The sequence below is a fragment of the Fringilla coelebs genome (genome assembly GCF_963513975.1).
Source record: "Fringilla coelebs genome assembly, chromosome: 11".
Taxonomy (NCBI): domain Eukaryota; kingdom Metazoa; phylum Chordata; class Aves; order Passeriformes; family Fringillidae; genus Fringilla; species Fringilla coelebs.
Genome location: NC_140037.1, coordinates 11,686,473 through 11,701,153, shown reverse-complemented (window position 1 = coordinate 11,701,153; position 14,681 = coordinate 11,686,473). Strand labels below are relative to the sequence as shown.

The window sequence follows — 14,681 nt, the reverse complement described above, 5'->3', positions numbered from 1 at the left end:
GATTTTCAGACCGTTTTCAGGCTATTTCTTTCCTTACCTTGAAACTGGTTTATCTGCTGAGCTGCAAACAAGCTCCTCTGTTCAGATGTTACTCCCAACATGTTTTGTCTCTGCTTTTCCTGGAAAACAAGAGGTGTAATAGTGAAGTTGCAGTCTCTTGACAACCAAAAGAGCAGCAGACACTTGAGGTGTAGCCACTGTCATTAACAACCTCTTCCACACACCCTTTACCCGCCTCCTCCAATGAGACTCAGCCCAGACAGTTCATTCCAGACTGAATTTTAATTTCTCACATTCCCCTTCTTGCAGAGGTGTCCTGATGCCAGCCTAGCACTGGGAACTGCAACCTCCAGCAGATGCTGTGCAGGCAGCCAAAGGGGAGCTGGACAAACGTGGAGACTCCTGTGTTCACCAGCTTATGAGTCAAGTGTGCTGCTGCTGGAAGCTCTGCCCATGTGCACCATCCCCTTGAGTGCTGGTTGCCACTTCTAACCAGAACACAGGAGCCAGGGATCCACAGCAGGTGCTCCTTGAGCAAGGCATTGCTGGGCTAGTGCAGGTGACCTGATTTGAGTCTCCCACCATTTAGCCCCAGAACCCAGCACTGCACCCACATCCCTGCTGTGGGCAGCAGCTGTGACCTGGGGAGCTCTCTGGGGATGGTGGGGCTCCCCATGTGTTAGAGAGGCCCAGAAAAAGTTGAAGCCAAGTGATAGCAGGGAGGCAGAGTTGGGTTTGAAAGGGAGTCAGATCAAGGAGCAGCTCAGGACTTCATTGAGGGTTTTTGAACTACTTCTCATCTCATTTCCCATCCACAGAAATTAGCCTCCTTGACCCAAATCCAGTAGCACATTCAGAAAGTCAGAGGCATGGTCAGAGCTGCTTTACCCAATTCAGACTAAGGCTGTGGGATTTCCCCATCCCAGCTTCCTCACACAGCCTGTGGCAAACCTCCTACAGGGGCTTCTGTTGCTAGACAGACAGTCAAGTCCTGGACAAACTGGAGCCTAACATCTGCTCTGCTAAATCTCCAAGGAACCAGAGAGAATGGCAAGCATGAAGAACATCTCTCTGGGGCTGATTCACTTTCCAAGCCTCCCTTCTTGCATCTTCCTTCTCAACTCTGTGGCTGACCAAAAATGACATCAGGGATATGGAGGTGACCAGATCCTTCCCTTGCATATGAGGGGGCAGATCTTCACTCAACTCTGGCAGAGCAGCACTTGGCCTTGGCCTCTCCTGGCTTCATGCTAGACTCACCACAGCCTAGTCTGACTCAGCCTAGCAATTCCAGAGCCACTCTTAGTGTTTGCTGACTGATGATTTCCTCATTGCAGTTAGTCCTGTCCCTCCCAGTGAGGGGAGAGCGCTCAGCACTGTACCTGCATCAGCTGCCGTTTCATGATCTGCTGCTTCAGGAGATGGTTCCTCATCGTGTACCCATTGACCGTGGCCGGGGCCGGCACGGAGCCGCTGCTCGGCATGGAGCCTGGCTCCTGCAGTCTGGCAACGATGCCAGGGCTTTGATCCTGCACAGAAAGAGAGAAAAAGGAAATTCATCTCATCAGGGAGGTAACAACAGAAGCCCTTATCCTCTCTACTGATGCCCTCTCTTCAGTTTTCAGCTGTCCCAAGGCCAAAGCACCTCATGGACTCACATGGCCCTGTGTGTTCCAGTGAGGACAGAGGGAGGTGGGGGAGTGCTCTGATTTCTAAGGATCAGCACAAGAAGAAGCGAGAGAAGCTAAAGGTTGAACCAAAATTCCTTGTGTGTTGCCCAAGGCCATGGGGACCCATTCACTACCACTGCTGCAGTCACAGACCTGCCTGGCTGGCAGAAGGGGTGGGAGTAAAGCGTCACATTTCTCACAACTTCTCCAACTGTTATACTGAAAGACAGAAAGAAAGGAAAGGAAAGTTGCATCAGGGCAGGATTTGGCATGAGAATGTAGAGGAAAAACCTACAGGAAAAGAGCAAACTAAAGGCAAAGGAATGGAAAGGGTGCCGTCAGACCCGGGACCCAGAGAGAGAAGGAAGATGTGGGCCAGGGATTAAAGTGGTTCTTGTGGGTTTCAAGATCATATGAACAAGAAGAGGTCACTGTGAAAGGAGAGAAGAACATACAAAAACGCAGGGCCAGGTCATGCCTAGGCACAAATCAGTAATAAATGCAGTGAGCCCTGCTCCTGCCTGGCACAAGCCAGCCTCTTTAAGTCCTCAGTGAAAGATCCAAATTGACTTTGACAGCTGAGCTCTTGCCTCCAAAGAAAGAGTACAATGGGGAGGAGAGAAAAAATAATTCACCAGAACATAGTGAAGACACAACCCAAAATGGAAAAAGAATTTAAAAAATACTGAATTCTAAACATCTTGGGAGCTGGCAGGTATTCAGGGAAATACAAGAGAAAAATGAGGGAAGAAGTCAAGGCCTCACTAAGGACAAGATCCTGTGAGTGCTGTACCCAGGAACAGCAGCACCAGCGTATTCCCCCTTCCCTGTTTTCACATCCAGCTTCTACATTATTTATGATGTATTGTTATTATTGGAAGGGAGAAGTATGTATATTATATCCAGCATCCTTAGCTGGGCCATGCTTCCTTTGTTTTCAGAGTGGAAGCCCACATCCTTTGTTTGAGAATCAATGTTATCAGGAGATAAGCAAGAAGAAAATGGTTGTTGCCTTCTGACATCTGACAATTAGAAGCATGCTCAGATGGAGAAAACAGGATACGAGCCATGTTTCAGAGGGGCCAGAAGGAAGCCTTGAAAAGCATTTGTCACCAGGAAAGTTCCTTGAGCCTGGGGCACCTTTCCACAGAGGCTTCACCATGAGGAATCATCCAACTCCTTCCAAGACATTCTTTCTAAGAGGGATTACCAAGAAGGTCACTGAAATTACTCATTTTTATGGTGCCTCCTTTTGTTGTAGCACTTTGGTCTATTATGCAAAAGCACAATTGATGAAATGTAAATGCCTGCTAGATAATTTACTAAAAGACACAAACCTGCAGCTCATCACTGCTCTCATTATCATTCCTATTCATGGGCAGTCTCGTAAGACTAGATTTTATTACTGGTGCTTTGCTTACAATTCTGCTGGACATCTCTCCTCCTCCCCCTTCCCTCCTACCCATTTTACTCTCTCTCTCCCACGGAAAAAGAGGAGGGGAGGAAAAAGCAAATATGATTTACTACAGATGTAAATATGAAAGTTCATTTTAAGCTGACAGTCTGCTTTCATGTCAGACAGGATTCTGCAACCACAGTTAAGCTTTGAATAATGCAGATTGCCTCTGGGGGAATATTTGAAAGTGGAGAGATTCAGTTTGTGTACTCTGCACATGAAAGACGCTGAAATGTTCATACCACCAAAATCCCTGCCATCTATCCAATTTCCTCCAAACTTGTCTTGTGGAGCACAGAGGGTCTGTGCTTACTGAAGCAAAGGAGTTTTAGTGCAAGGACAATCATTCTGATGTCTTGCTCTGGGCTATTGCATTAACAAGTCATAACATAAAAGTCTCTTTTCCTAATCATGTCCACCTCATTCTAATTTCTTCTAAACATCATCAAGAAAATAATGTTGATGTTTCCATATTATTAATGGTAAAGAAGTGTAAATCACATTACTAATTGCAGCTCTTGTGCTGTGGCAGTACAACTGCTTAATTATATGGGATTTTCTGCAGGCACCCTATAGCAATAATGACAATCAGAAGTTCATTTGCAAATACACTGAATGGGTTGCTGAGTTTTTCAGAGCAAAGTTGTATAACACTTAATTAGCCAGTAAAGAAACAATCTAGAGATATGCAGTTTGCTTTTGGGTAAATTAGGACAAAATAGCATAGCTGAGAAGCCAAAGAGTGAGTTCAAAATCCTGACTTCGACAAGTTCACATTTAGGTTAAGACAAAAAAGAAAAACAGAAAGGAAAAGGAAAAAGTTCTCTCTTTTCACCACTAGTGGGAACTACTGTATTCCTGTACAATATAAAATAACCACTCGCACGTCATGACTAAGAATAGCTATGGTGTAGTCTAAAGGACACTGCAATCTGTACCAAAGGTTAATGAACTTTAAACATTTTTGCTTTTCATCACTTCCCAAGAAAAATCACTTTCCTTCCCCTAGCAAAACCAAGCCAAAGCAGCCATAATCTTAACTCGTCTGTAGTTTGGTTTTATCCTATTATAAATCCAGGAAGACAGCAAAGAGAGGAGGATTCTGCTGCCAAAGCTGGGAATGTTGGAACTGGATGTTCCCACCCAAAGGTCTGTGTGGCTGAGCTGTACAGTTACACTGGAGGGTGCAGAGAGCTATGGGAGGTTCTGATTCTTTGACTTAAAAAAAAAAAAAAAAAAGAAAAAAAGGGTTTGTATGTAGGTAGCATGTTTTTTTCTCCGTTTTCCACTCCCAAAACTCATATTAAAGTGGGCAGAATCCCTTACTAAATGGCACACCACACAGGCCTGGAACTGGAGAGTGAGTTTGAGAGCATGTGTTCCTGTTGCCAGGCAAAGTGTCACAGCAGGTCCAGAGCTCCTGCAGCACTCCCTGGGCTCCCTGATGGAGCAATTTCTGCTCAGAAAGGCCTTGGGGAAAACCACACAATTCTGACTCAGTATCTCATGCACTAGTTCCAAGAACAGGCAGAAAAGAGTCGGTCCCCAGGCTTGCAGGAACGTGTAATGCTCCTGTCAGTGTTCAGGCACTGAGTGCCCCTGTGAAGGCCACGGCCCAGCCAGTGACACCAGTGACACCAGTGACACCAGTGACACCAGTGACACCAGTGCCCTTGGCAACCCCGCTGGGCTGCGATGGCAAATCTGCTGTCACTGCACCCAGCTGGGGCCAGCCTGGGCCTGCTCCAACAACCACTCAGGCACTGCTGGATGGAAAGTGTGCACACAGTGCCACTGAGCCCTCCATGGACATTTATGAATCCACATCCTTCCAAAAATCTGCCCACGAGCTCGAGCCCCATCACCTGACTACGCAGAAAATGCACAGCTGCAGCAAATAAGCGCGGAGATGAATCGTTCTGTGTGAGCGTGGCTGATAAACTTCAGTCCTCAATACTTAGTAATATATCCAGTAATCACTTTGTGGCTTCACTTAAGCAAGAATGAGTAAATTTATGGCCCTTAATTCCTCTGAATCCTCATTAACAAACAGTCCAAAAAGAATTTAAAAGCAAGACTTTCTGAGGAGCTGAACCAGAGCTGTAATCACTCTTTGGTAAGTATGTAAAAAACCCTCTAATCTTTAATAAAGAGCATTCATTGTTTTTAGGACTATGTGAAAATACTAAACTCATTTATCATTATTAAACTTTCCCATCTGCTCTTACGGTGCAACTCCAAAGAATATAACAAAGAAATTGTACATGTTAAACTGTATTGACTTAAGCCCAGAGCTATTGGAGATGTACCATTTTTTTCAGTGAGGGCAGGAAGGGACTGCAGGTTGCTAGACAGTCTCATTTGTCCAATGCTGAAAAGACAGTTATCTGCACCAAAATGGCTCTCAGAAAGGCACATTTGCTTTATAAGAAATAAGCTGCCAGGTGAGACCATTCAGCATTATGTTAAAGACTCAGACAATAAAACTAAGTCATGAATTTGAATAGTTAACAGATGGACTAATTAGAGACTGAATTCTTTGTGGTTCTAATAGATAACCAGGTCACAGCAAGGTTACTGAGAGAGAGGCAAGCAGCACAGCAAATTTCAGTAGATATTTGCAGAGTTGGGGAAGAGCTGCACTTCCTAACTGAAAGCCTTAGCAGAAGTGGAGGAACAGAAAAAGGGCTAATTTAAAATACCTCTGGTCCCTGAATTTAAAAAGTTAATTCAATTTCAGAAGACACTGCTGATTTGAGAAATATTCCCTCTACTTCCAATGGGGCATCCAGCTGAATCCAGTGATTTCAGAAATTAAACCGTCAGGGCTGTTGAGATGAGCCACAGCATAAAAACAACAGACTAAAGGAAATGGGGCACCCAGTGGATGTTTGCTCCAAGGACAAGAGAGGGACAAACTGCTTTTCCCACCAGGTTTGGGGGTTTTTTGGCAACCAAAGGTAATTTAGTTTGAAGTATATATGATGATATCACACAGTAAATAAGAAACACAAGAACCAACCAGAAAACCATGGCTACAGGACTTGAGCAGAGCCACTCCTGACCTGCTCTAAGGCCCTGGCTCCGAGGCTGGGGACTCGTGGGCGATCCGTGCTCGTGGCAGGGACAGCTATTCCCTGGGGGTGGGGTGAAGTTTCACAAACCAAGTTCTGTTCTGTATTTTTAGAACATCTGTTACAAACAGGGAGCTCTGTATTCTGCTGAGAAAATGCAAATGCTAGTTTCAAACTAATGCCCCTGCATTTCTCTGCACTCCCACCTGCCCCCGGTGCATCCTCTTTCACCCAGGAGCTGTGCTGCATCTCTGGTGGGGACTTCAAGCTTGGGCAACACTTCATTCTGAAGCCCAGGACTGAGACCCCAGGCACAACCCCACTGCAAATACTACAGTCTAAGCAATTAAACACCAACAGTATTAAAGCTGTCTGTCCCAACTTCATGGTTTTAAGTTTCATGACTTAGAATGACAGGGAAGCCTCATGTACACTCCTGGTGTGCAGGGACTTTGTGCATACCCACAGGAAACCCTGATGCCACCTTTACAAAGAAGGCTGATGGCCTCCACAGCTGTTAATGCTCTTAGATACTAAGACAGTGACCTATGCATACAAATAAAGCAAACAAAATCCAGGGTCAGTTTATCAAAAGGATCATGTCAGCCCCCTCAAGAGTGTGATGTCTGTCAGATGCCTGTCATTTGCTTCGTGCAGAAAGAAGTCTGGGGTTACCTGTGCTTCTTGCCTCTGCTCCTTGCCATTACCAAAACTCTCCATCTGCTCTTTGAAAGTTTTCTGTCTTTTTTTTCCTCTATTCTGCTCACAATGCAGAGATGCTCTTCGAGATAAAACAGCCTTTCAGTTCAGAAATGCTCCAAAGCTTTCTGTTTGTTTGCGTGTTTGCTTTAGCACAATGTATGAACATTGATAAAACAAACTGTGCAGTTTGGTGGATCTGGGCTTTTTTTACCCATCTTTCAACCATTTACTTGATACACAAGCATGTGAAATACTGCCAGACTCAAGTTTCTAAGCTTATCTTGGGGGCTGTCAGTCAGGAAGAGGCTTTGTTTGAAGACTGTATGTGATCCGTGGATATATGGTTTGGTTAAAAAACAATCTTCCAAGATTTTTGTTCTTTTCATACAGCATGAGCACGTACAGTTTCCTTGAAAGGTACTCCTCCTTCCTTGCTAGGAGCAGTGGCAAGATCACCACACCTGGCTAGCAATTTTATCAGGATCTTCCTCCTGCCTTCAAGCAAAGCAGTTGAAACACTGATTTCCCTGTAGTTGTTCTTATACTTCATGTTGTGCAAAACAAAACAAAATTCCATCAAAGTATCCAAGGTGTTTTTAAAATGCATCCACGATTCTAATACAATGGAAACTGACTCCACTTCCCCTCTTAAAAAAAACTAATTGAATTAGATAAAGCTTTTGTGCAAAGACTTTACCAATATTGTCAGAGCTGGTTTCATCCATCAAAACATGTCCTTAAAGAGCAACAGCAACCAGAGCAACAGAAAGACAGAAAATCCAGAATGAATTATTGCAATGGGGATTTTTCTCTTAAGACAAAAATGCATCCTTTGGCAGGCATGGGGAAATGATTGGTGTTACCAATGTAGTTATAAGGAACATGGGAAACAGCTCTGGGAGCAGCCAAGAGCTTGAGAATGGAGGAGTTGGTGTGTAACAGACACACACAACCTGCCAGGGACTGCAGTGCTTGTAGAGAGGTGTGATCAAAATTCCAGCAACAGCAGCTCCCTTGAAAGTAGTTCCTTTGGCCCAGATAAATTCCCAGGCCATGGGTGAGTGTAGCCTGGAGAACTGCTTTGATCCACCATCCTGAATGCAAGGCAAACCTTTCAGATGACTCTCTGCCAGGCCCCTGAGGGCAGTGGGACTGAGGTGCCTGCAGTGTTCACACTCCTTTCTTCCACCTGAGAGCTGCACTCTGGGGTCAGACTCATCCAGCACTGCCATTCTTTAACACAAACTGTGCCTGTTACTGTTTGTGTATGCTCCCAAAGATGCAGGGATGGGTGGTTTGTACCTCTCTGTATAACACATTGAATCCTCTGCACAGAACATATATTTATATTGGGTTGTACAGCTGCCATGATTGTCCAACCCTTGACACCAGCTCTTGCTCCCATGGAGGGCAGCTTGCCTATAAATTGAATGAGATAATCTAAAACTGTATTTATCTCACCTAATTTCAGCTGGTAGTCCTGCCTGTCTCTACAAGGCTGTGCTAGCTGTGATGACAAACTACAATATCTTGTATCTTATGAAGTGGTTTGACTCGAGCAATCCTTGTGTTATGTCAAGTCATGCTCTCAGAGGTGTCGATGAGATTCCAAAGGAGTCAAGTTAGCTCAACTCCCAGCAGAAGCTGCTACAGGGAAGGGCAGTGACTGGCTGGTAAATTTATGTATTAGGGAGAGCAGAGAGATCTGATAAAAGAAATACTGAAGATTTCACACTAGCAAAGTGAAAGTCAGAAAATCTTGAGCTAATGGGATAAACCAGTTCTCTACCTGCCCATTTCTGAAAAGCTCAGTGAACTGCAGTGAGGTGGCGTGGATTACTGAGATTTTGAAAATCCCCTGCTTTCTCCAAGATAACATTTCCATTAATTTCTTTTTCCTTGTCATGCAAAGGATCAATTTGCAGAGGCAGATGCCCAAGTCTTCTTCACTTTCAATAGTATTTGGCTCCCTAACAACTTCTGACAAGTCCTTTGCATGAAAACGTCTCCACATGCAAAACTCAGCAGAATTACTCCTGATTTCTCATGTAAGTGCACAAACAAAGCATGCTCTGGCACAAAGTATCGCATCACTTTTTCAGTATTAAACTTCTCACACCCTTAGTCTTTCCTAACAGATTAAACTAGTCCAACACCTAAAAAGGGTTTCATCAGATCCTCTGCCAGGTGTCAAAAATCAGGGTAACTTACAAAACACAGTGATCGATAATATGCTGAAATAATGGATACAAGGAAGGCTGTGACTAGGCAGTCCTCATGATCAAATTTTTAAAACCAAGATATTGACGTGTTAAAAATGAAAAATGTGTTAAGGTGACCTTGAGTATGGGGAACAAGGAGCAATTCCATTATGTTTTTAAATGGAAATTATTATTAAAACACCTGAAGCTGAACTGTTGTAACCAAGTCAACTCAGTCTCCCCTTAAAAAAATCCCTTTTCTCCCTTTCCATTCAGATTGTATTTACAAACTGTTAGATGTCTCATTTTTTTCTTGTGTCATTTCATTATTACAGAGTTGAGACTAGCCATCTGCAGCTTCATTTCATAAAGCTCTGATTTGTCCTTGGAGCAAGGTCATCCAGAACAAGAACATAAAATTCTGCTTTCCTCAACTGACAGTTCTTTATGTCTTCCTGTAAATACTCCCTACTAATTTTAAATAATTTTACCACTTCATACTCCCCCTCATCCACACTGAAAGGCTGATATACACACATATTAATAAGGATCTTGTCATTTAACCACTGCATGTCATATTAGAAGCAATTAATGGTGTTTATTTGCTGATAACACAGGCATTTCGAGCTCCAGCTCAAGAATCCCCGGTAGCTCCATGTGACTCGCAGGATATTAGCTATGGGTCAGAAGCTGGGATCCCCCCATTCAGCATTATCATATGCTTGGAGCAACTCTGTTTTCTATCAAGCAGAAAAAAAAAATGCAGTCAATGCACAAAAATTACCAGCTGCTATAACACCATATGATAGGTAAGTGATAATAGAACATCACTAGGTGTATGTGGGTTCATTAATCGAAATCAACAGACCCGTAAAGAAAGATTTTCAGGCGCATTGCACAATGTTCCAAGCTAAAAACAAAGAAAACTGAACATGGAATTTCTACACAGATCAGATATGACTTGCCAAAAATTCTGGAGCATCTTCTCTGAAGCAGACTGCTGTTCTGGATTACAGAACAGAACAGAACAAAACAAAAAGGCAGGGTAAATTAAATCGAGAATCATCAAAAGAACCACCAAAAAGAAACAGGGAATAACTGAGTGACTGAGAATAATCAGCATTAGCTCTGGGGGTCAGCCTCGTCCCTGATCTCTGCCCACAGATGCTGGCAACAGCAGACTGAAGGTCCTGGCTCTAATCTCCAACACAAGGTGCCTATCTTTTGGCACTGGAAAATTCATTACTGAGCGGATGTGGTGGATTCTGAGATACGCTCTGCTGTACGCAGCCATCTGCCTCACAAATAACCATGGGAGAGCTTTTACCTGGGTGCCTCTAACAGCCCCAGCAGTCCTAGCCACGGAGACATGAAGAAACTGGAGGTCTGTTTGCTAACACCCCTGGCTCTGTGCTGTGCATGCAAGACTGAGGAGTTCAGCCACAGCAGGAAGTGTCCCTTTGGACACACAGTTGAGGGTGAGATCATGGGAGTGTGAGCATGCAACTTGTCAGAAGGAGAAGTGGAAGCTGGGATCATTACAGGTGAGTTCCCAAGCCTCTAAAGCCTTTGCTTCTTTACTGAATCAAAGGACAAGAGCCATTCCTATGCACTTGGGCTTAGTTAACCAGGTCCAGTTTCCAGTTCTGTCATACAGAGATTCTTCACTGACTATGGGCAAAGAATTTCATTGCTCCCTGTCTCAGTTTCCCTCCAAAAGGAATTAAAGTTCTGCCCAGAAAGAATGAGGGAAATTTCCTGAGGCAATGTAAGGGTTTACATCTGAAACGTGCCTCTCCCTTGCCCTGGGGTCATGACCCCACAGACCTGGCAGAGCTGCCTTCCTTGTTGCTCAGCAGTGAGAGGTGGAAGAGCTTTTCCTGCTTCACTCCACATACAAATCATTGTCATGTTCTCCTCTCTGCACCTCTCCTCCAGGTCTGGCCACAGCTGGCTGCATCTCAGAACAACACTAAACTACACAGAGTTGTAATGGTCCCCCAGGGCTTCTAACCTGGCTGCACAGCCCAGTGCAGTGCTGCATGTCCCAGCCACAAGCCCCATGATCTGCCCCTTAAGTCCTCAAAACCTCTGCATGCAGCAGCTTTGGACATGGCAGCACGTGGAGAATCCCTCCCAGGCTCAGCTGGAAGCTGTGTGAAGAGAGCTCAGTGCTGGGACAAGTCAGCCCTATGTTTTGTCTTTACAAAACTAAGAGACTGGCTGAGGTAGTTTCCTGTGAAAATCTTGGGATCTTCCTGCAAGTCCAGCTTGATACTTTATTATGACAACTTTTACTGCAGGGAGAATGGTCCAGTTTAACTCCACATCCTCTCACACATCCCCGTCTTCACCCCGTTCCATCCCCATTGTATGTCCTTCTCTGTCATTTACATTGCAGATTTTTTTCATTCAAAATTTACCTATGATGAGAAAACCTTCCAAGCGCCTCCAAATACCATCTTCTCAAGGCAGCCAACATTTCCCTGAAATTCTGTGGGATTCTGGTGACTCTGTCACTTAAGCTAAAAGGAGTTTAGGAAACATGTGCCTTTGAACATTTGGCCAGCCACCCTTTTGCTGTAAGGAAAGGGGGACGGGTACAAGAGGCTCAGAGCTGGAGCTCGGCCACGCTCCCTGCCAGGCTGGGATGTTGCAGAGCACTGCACGTGTCTCTTCTGCAGAGACACTGCATGTCAACAGTTAACTTCCCTTTGTTCCCATCCAAATGATTAAGCTTAGAAGCTTGCCTGGTGACATCACCAGAGTTTAAACATGCTGGATATGGTCCAGGGAGCCAAAGTTATTGCTGACCCCATGGTTACTGATCCGCTCTGCAAGTAGCTGATGTCTGCTCTCACTTTATGAATTATTTAATGGGTTAAAGATTGGTCAGATCTTCTTTATGCAATATACAGCTATACATTGGGCAGGGGGACGTAAACATGCATTAACAAGGTTAAAGTCATATACTGTAACTACACTGTTTTCAGCTTGCAGCTTTATTGACTTAATCATGCCAGCACCGCAGCCAACAAATCATTAAATCCATTCCATTCTTCTGCTGGTTACCAACCACAAAAACAGAGGCAGGCAAACACGGAGCAAATCTGGGAGGGGGTGGGGAGGGCAGTGGGGTGCGGGGCCGAGGAGAACAGTGGGATCACTATGGAGTGACGCTGGCCTGTCACCGCCAGCACAAAGACGCCAAATCTGTCTTTATGGACTAAGTGGTTTCATGGTTTAAAGTGACACACTCATTTGTTCCTGTTTTGCAATGATTATAGAAAAGAAGAAGGGGGGAGTGGGGAGAGGCAATAAAAAGCAAGCTGAGCTTCTTCATACCGTAACGGGGGGGGGGTGTGTGTGTGTCTGTGTCTGCGTCTGCGTCTGTCTGTGTCCATGTGTGTTGTGCATCCTCACAGAGCCACAGACCTCAGCTGCAAACATCCCCCAGGCCAGGGCAGAGGAGATCTGGGTGCTTGTGGCACCCCGAGGGGTCTCGGGCTCTGTGCTGCACTCACTGCTAAGCTGCCGCCAAACACAGGCATGATTTAGAGTTCAGCATAAAAGCAAAGAGACAAGGAGCATTAAATCAGTCCTTCCACTGCCCTCCAGGAGCAGCTCTGACCACACAGAGCCATGGGAGAAGTCTCTGCTCTCAGACTGAGCTAACAACTTCACTTTCAGAAAAAGGCTTTCATCTTTGGCCTGGCACTTAACTGCAGCTTTTCAGATCCCTGTTCAGGACCCCCAGAAGCTCCCTGACTGTCAGTAGTGTGGAGAATGCAGGTGGTGCACCACAGTCAGCAGATTACTAAAATACTGTTTCTAGATGGTTAGTTGAAAACATCCAGCTTTGGAAATGGAGCTGTCAGCTTACCAGGTATGAACCTGTAAGATCTTTATTTGTCACTGCTGTTGTTCATTTTTTGATGGAAATCATCTTTTCTCTCACCAATGGCTTGATGCTTGTGCTAGTGGAGCATCCTGTCAGGACACAGGCATAAGTGTTACAAGTGTTACAAGGCTACAAAGTAAGAATTCAGCATGAGCTCCTGGAAATCTTCAGACATCAGGGTGTTTTGCTTCTTTTACTGATGTCTATTTGCCAGCTTTCCTCCAGTGCAAGGACATGAAATAAGCTCCCCCTGTTTGGGGAAGACTCAGCTACACCAGGAGAGATTCCTGGCCCCTTTCTATTTGTTTTGAAAAGAAGAAATGGCGCACAAGCTCCCTTTGCTTCGCCTTCTGGGTACAAGCTGCTCAGAGCTCCCTGTGAGAATAACCCAGATTTTAGCATCCTACCAATGCAGGGGCTTGGCAGATACATTTGCACCTTGTCCTGACACACACCACTCCAGACCTTTTTGAACATCATCATTATTCGGTTTATAGTTGCTTTCTTTAGACCCAAACAACTCTTCTTACAGTTTGAGTTCCAACCTTGCCTTTTTTTTTGTTTACTAGTCTCCAGATCCCTATCACCCAGAGACGGCTCCTGGCTCCATATATTGCAAATAAACATATCATTACTTGGTACAAGAGTCAGCCAGAATTCCTCTTGGAAACAGCCTCCAAGGAAGAGCCTGTCCCCCTGCCTCTCACCGCAGTGTGGAGGCAGTGGAACACAGCGTCCAAGGTGCTTCTTTCCAGCCACCATACTGGAATAACAGACAGAAACTAAAACCATTTTTGAAAGTCAGAAAGTAAAAAGTCAGCTATTTAAGGTACCCGTGTGACTTTCAACTTAATTTACTTTATGTATTGGATCACCACAGCTGCTGTTGCCTCCACAGATTGGGAATACGGGCAGGCAAGGGCAAGCCTTGGTGTGTTTTCCAGGCTTCCCTCACTGCAGCCTGCCCACCTCGCCTTGGAGGTGCACATTAAGGGGAGCTGAAATTCCTCTTGACACAGCTTCCTCCACGGGCCACAGGAGAAGTCTAAATGAGGGCAGCAGAAAGATGTATCCCAACCAGGCACTGAGCAAGACTGACAACAGAGAGCTCTAAATCCCCAGCTCACGAGGCCCAAAGCAGCCCTTAAGCACATCCCTGTTTTGCCTTTTTTCTGGGGTTCAGCAGCCCCAGCTCCGCAGTTTGTTCCCAGCCGAACCCGCTCGGCCAGCGCTGCCTCCCTCGCTCGCTCGCTCCGCCGAGCCCCGGCCGCGCAGCTCCCGGCCAGCCCAGCCTGCCCGCTCCGCTGTGCCTGCGGGCCCCAGCCGGGCCCTTTGGGGGCTGCCGTGATGGACCCGGCCTGTGGAGCCTTATCAGTGCCCTGAGCACCTTATCAGTGCCCCGTGCTTATCGGGGAGCGGGGGAACGAGGAGGAGGCTCCCAGCTGCGGTCATTAGCGGCAAGCCGCTTCAAAGGGAAGTGACAGCTGTGCTGATGTTTCAGGACCGACACACCCAGCCAGGAGTAACACACCAGTTGGGCTATTTATAATCCCTGACTCTCGAGTCTTAAAATAGCACTGCTTTTATTTTTACATTTTTAGGCACACTGGTATGTTTAAGCAGCTCCATTCGCAGGCTCCACATCAAACACATCACAGGCGGTCTCGGAAATGACAC

General features: G+C 45.6%; 1 protein-coding gene across 2 annotated transcripts in view; it reads right to left on the bottom strand.

Moving 5' to 3' along the window:
- MAMLD1 (mastermind like domain containing 1) overlaps nucleotides 1-14,681 on the bottom strand; it is a 243,929-nt gene that overhangs the window by 2,423 nt on the left and 226,825 nt on the right. For both annotated transcript variants that reach the window (XM_084212749.1, XM_084212748.1), the window contains 2 exons: nucleotides 1,383-1,529; nucleotides 38-119 (listed from right to left, as the gene is read on the bottom strand). In XM_084212749.1, coding sequence (XP_084068875.1) covers nucleotides 38-119; nucleotides 1,383-1,529 — 229 coding nt within the window. The remainder of the gene's footprint in view (nucleotides 1-37; nucleotides 120-1,382; nucleotides 1,530-14,681) is intronic.